General features: G+C 37.2%; 1 protein-coding gene across 1 annotated transcript; it reads left to right on the forward strand.

The window, feature by feature from the left end:
• The first annotated feature begins 235 nt into the window (after nucleotides 1-235).
• LOC125263218 (integrin alpha-E-like) lies at nucleotides 236-2,808 on the forward strand. Its single transcript, XM_048182205.1, has 6 exons — nucleotides 236-467; nucleotides 588-830; nucleotides 911-1,012; nucleotides 1,219-1,239; nucleotides 1,321-1,431; nucleotides 1,535-2,808. The coding sequence occupies exons 2-6, from the start codon at nucleotides 708-710 to the stop codon at nucleotides 1,640-1,642; spliced, it is 465 nt and encodes a 154-aa protein (XP_048038162.1). The 5' UTR covers nucleotides 236-467; nucleotides 588-707; the 3' UTR covers nucleotides 1,643-2,808.
• The last annotated feature ends 1,819 nt before the right edge of the window (nucleotides 2,809-4,627 follow it).

The following is a 4,627-nucleotide window of genomic DNA, read 5'->3' on the forward strand; positions in this document are numbered from 1 at the left end:
ACAAACGAACAGTTTCTCTAAATAATTATTAAACCAGAACTAATCATATATGTAATTGATTATAATTCGTTGTAATTGATTCACAATATATGTTTAATTCCCCGTTGGGTCGATATATGAATCATAATTTATTCATAACCTTATGAATTATTATATTCATATTTCATCCATAAATTAATAACTGTACGAACCACTACATCGTTACACATTTATTTAACTTCTCTCTTCTGTTTCTTCTCTTCATCTCTGAATGATTGAAAACTCAACATCTACATGTCTTTCTCTGTTCTGTCTTCCTCTTCCTCACTTTCTGTTTTAATGTCTTTATTGTAAACACACACAGTGTTATTACCATTATCAGTTGTATTATATATTGTGTGTTTGTCAGAGTGGCTGAAGACTCTGTGAGGTATCTGAACTTCTCTCTGGAGGACAGAGGTCCAAAACCTCTCAACATCATCTACAAGGTCAGAGAGTCAAACACACATCTGCAGCTTCATTGTGTCGTGAACTTCATGTGTCAGCATGAGGTAAATATGGGCTTGACGTGATCAGATTGCTGTGTGTCTGTGTGTTTGTGTTCACAGGTGGAGAATCTGGGTTTCAAAGGTTTTTGGAGACTAAAAACACACAGATTTCATCTCTGTTTAGTTCATTTGATTCTCTGGTTTATTGGTGTCAGCGTTTCAGTTCTCAGTGTTGTGTTGATGTTTCAGGACGGTCACTGCGGGAAGTTTGAGTGTGGTCAGTTTGATCTGCAGAAATTTTCAGAAGTTCACTTCATCCTGACGGCAGATGCAGCTCTCCAGAACGTGAAGGAATACAAGAGCGTGAGTGACAAACACAGACAAACAAACACGAGTTTAAGACCGAATAATTCTGAAATCAGACTCTGTTTCTTCTGCTGTAGAAACACTCCTTCAGCGAGTTCAGAAAGGATTTAGGATTCGACATCAGCGCCGAGCTCCACTTCAACAGAAGCCGCTACAACCAGACGTCAACCGGCCTGAAGGTGAGCGAATGAAAGCTGTAGCTTTGCCATAATTGATGTTGTGCTTGTGCTGCCATCTACAGACGAGCAGCTGTGTGTGATCGTCAGTGTCAGTCTGAATTCACGCCACAGACCTGCAGCTCTTGAGTTCATGACTGATGTCACTGTTACAGTATTACAGACACAGACACTGTCATATTTATAACTGTTTCTTCTTCATTCTGCAGGACGACCCTCACAAATCACAGGTACACACATCTCATTCCTTCATCCATCATTTAATGATGATCAACATTTGAAGCTGGATAGTTTCTCTCTGTTCCTCTCAGACTAAAGTAAGTGCAGAGTTTGTCGTTCCACCCAGTAAAATGCTGATCGTCGGCACTGGCGCAGGGGGCGGAGTCATCCTGCTCATTATCTTATTGATCCTGCTGGTGAAGGTAAGAACCAATCAAATCACCTCACACCTGATGTCATCATTCACCTCTCAAATTCTCAAGCCAACCTGTTTGTGTGTTTGTGTGTGTGTGTGTGTTTGTGTAGTGTGGGTTTTTTAAACGAACGCGCCCTGACGAGTTTCTGTCAGGGGATGAAAACATGACTTCGGTTGAGACGAATCCCAGTTCTGAACCGCCAAACACTGAAGAATAAATTCACATTTAGCTGCTTTTCCACCACCTTGGCCTGGAATTCTCGGCACGGTTGTCTAACCTGAATCGTGCTGGTAGAATCCGTGAAGTGATGACGCACACTCAGGATTGGTCACTTGTCTGTTGCTTGGCTACCAGTTTATCTGGCTAATCTCTCTATTTGAACAATGTAAACATAAATTAATAATAAAAGTAATTGAAATATCTGATTTTTAATGCTCTGTGGCCTGTTGCATGAAGCTAGTTGAACAAACTCAGAGTTTCAGAGTAGTTTTGGAGTTGACAAATCCAGATAAATCCAACCTGGTTTAGATCAGGATTAACTGTTGCACAACACTCGGTATAAACTTTCTCTGTCAACTCATTTTTAATCCAGAGTTTGCAAAGCGCATGCACCTGAAAGTGTGACACGTGCGGCAAACAGCCAATCACGCGGAACAAGGAGAACGTCCGTTTGATTCACTTCTCGCGAGAGCCGCGCAATTTATGTCTCTTCCGAAGATTAAGAGATCGTTATGAAAAATATAAAATTAAACATTTACAAAGCAGGAATAAACACTGATGCAGTGAAAGTGTGAGAAGGCAGCTGAAAGAAAATATCTAACTCTATCAATGCATGTGAATCAAACAAATAGACCAAATAATTAATATAGTTTCATTAAGAGCTCAAAAGGATACATGTAAGCTTAATCTGATGAAAAGCTTTATATATTATACATGTATCATGTTTATTTTAATTTAAAAGCAAAGTTTAATTTTTTCAATTAATATAATAGGCCTAATTATATGAATATGTCATGAATTATTCATAATTTTAATTTATTTAATAAGTTTGTGATCTCTAACTCGGAATAAAACCTGCTCCGGAGCAGGTTAGCCGAAGCGTAAGTTACCGTAGCAATGAAACACGCTAAAAACCAATCCAACTTCATAAGCCCGAAAAAACAGATTTTGCTTAAACTAATCTTGAACTTACCTGGGTAGCAACTGAAACCGGCTTTGTGCAACAGGCCACTGGTTGTATGATAATGTTTTCTTGAGGCTCATTGTGTGTTCAGTATGTTTAGATTAATTCTGAATATTTTTTGTTATTCTGAATATTAATATTTTTAAAAGAAGAGAAATTAATGTTCAATTAATATACAAATAAATGAGTTTTATACGTGATATTGATGTGTCTGTTTATTGTTAGACTGATTGTAGCACAGTTAAGTTCGTAATGGGGAAGGAAGAGGACAGGGTCGACGAATAACTGCTGACTGAGCTTTTATTGACTTGTAAAAAGGTTCAACAGAAAGACTGCAACCGCACAACAACAAAAATAAATAATCCACAAGGGCTTCACTCCAGGTAACTCGACGTGCGTCAGTCAGCAGTTCCCCTCTCTCTCACTCACTCCTGCTTCTCACGGCGTTTTAACCTGTCTCCGCGCCAATCACTGGAATGAGAAACAGGTGTTCGTGATTTGTATTCAACCCACTCACTTACCAAGCGTCTCCCGCTATTCTCTCCCGTTGCAGACATCGCTGAACCACGCCCCCCTCGCCACACTGATGTTTTTGGCAATATTACAAGACATACATGAAAAATAATCATCAAAATGCTTTATATTTATTTAAACTAATTACATATCCTCACTGTATATCTTAAGATTACAGTAACATAACTTTAAGCAAAGTCCCTTTAAGACAGTCATTCACTCGGCGGCCATCTTTGAAACTAAGGCATGCAAGTGCAGCTCCTATCTCTTTGAATGGGGAAACATCAAATTCAAATTCTCCAAAACAGTTTGCCAAGCTCATAAATATATCATATTTAAAATTACAGATGAAATCTGACAACAACTGTCTCATAAATTTTGTTTCTAAAGGCTAAAACCATGACAAAAACTGAATTTTTCAGGCTGGACCAAGCTATTGCACATGCGCAGTCCTAAGTGCGCATCTCAGAACACGGACTGTTTCTATAGCAACCAGAGATTCTAACGGCAGCTGCAGTGACGCGATGACTTTACCAATCAGCGAGTGGCTTTTTTTCAGAAGGCAGGAATTATTCCGCCATATTGAGCATTGCACTTTCTCCCATTCATAGTAATATTAGTGAACCATCTTTCTGGAAGTTAATCAACAGAGAATGTAAAATGCAAAATGTACAAATATAAATTAAACTGAACATGTGCCACCTTCTACAAGTCATTTACAGATGTGAATATGGCACATATCAGAATGATGAACATCTACAAAGGCCTGTTCACACCAAAAGTTATAACTGTAATGAAAACTATATTATTGTCATCACCAGTAGATGAAAGCTATAATGATAACTATAACGATAATGGCAATTATATTAGCACCTACACCAGTGGACAAAATCTATAATGATAACTATAATGATAAATATATTAGTGTCCACACCAGTGGATGAAAGCTATAACAATAACTATTATGAAAACTATATTAGCATCCACACCTGTGAAGTACATGTGTAACAAGTCCAATCCTGATTGGTGCTGCATCACCTCGTGACGTGTTATGGCATAACAATCTACAAGTAGAAAATCTACAAGTTTGTATTACAGAAAAGTGGAAAAATATATTTAATGTTACATAAAAGGAAGATAATTTGGATTTGGCAGAAAATACAAGTTATAAAACATATTGGCACTGAAGAAGAGCATGTCACCAAATGCATTTAAATTAAGTGGTTATATGAAATAAGGAATACCAAACTGGTTTAAAACAGGTAATAGCAGACATTGAGACATATTCCTCAGATAAAAATTTTAATTAAATATAAAATATTATATGATGGAACAGCTGAGAATTATGGGATATCTATATATGTAAATATATAGTAAATATATATTTACATATATATGCAAACTAGAGTCCACTGGAAGATAGATGAAGTAAATGAGGGGTAAATATTGTAAAAAGCTGAAAACCCTCAACGATATTGGTATTACAGACTAAAATACCCAATTTTT

The sequence above is a fragment of the Megalobrama amblycephala genome, linkage group LG2, assembly GCF_018812025.1.
Source record: "Megalobrama amblycephala isolate DHTTF-2021 linkage group LG2, ASM1881202v1, whole genome shotgun sequence".
NCBI lineage: Eukaryota > Metazoa > Chordata > Actinopteri > Cypriniformes > Xenocyprididae > Megalobrama > Megalobrama amblycephala.

Excerpts from the sequence above, each read along its gene's own strand:
- LOC125263218 (XM_048182205.1), top strand. The coding sequence starts at position 708 with ATGTTTCAGGACGGTCACTGCGGGAAGTTTGAGTGTGGTCAGTTTGAT. Across the intron at positions 831-910 it reads ACGTGAAGGAATACAAGAGC|AAACACTCCTTCAGCGAGTT; the intron begins GTGAGTGACAAA and ends CTTCTGCTGTAG. Across the intron at positions 1,240-1,320 it reads ACGACCCTCACAAATCACAG|ACTAAAGTAAGTGCAGAGTT; the intron begins GTACACACATCT and ends TGTTCCTCTCAG.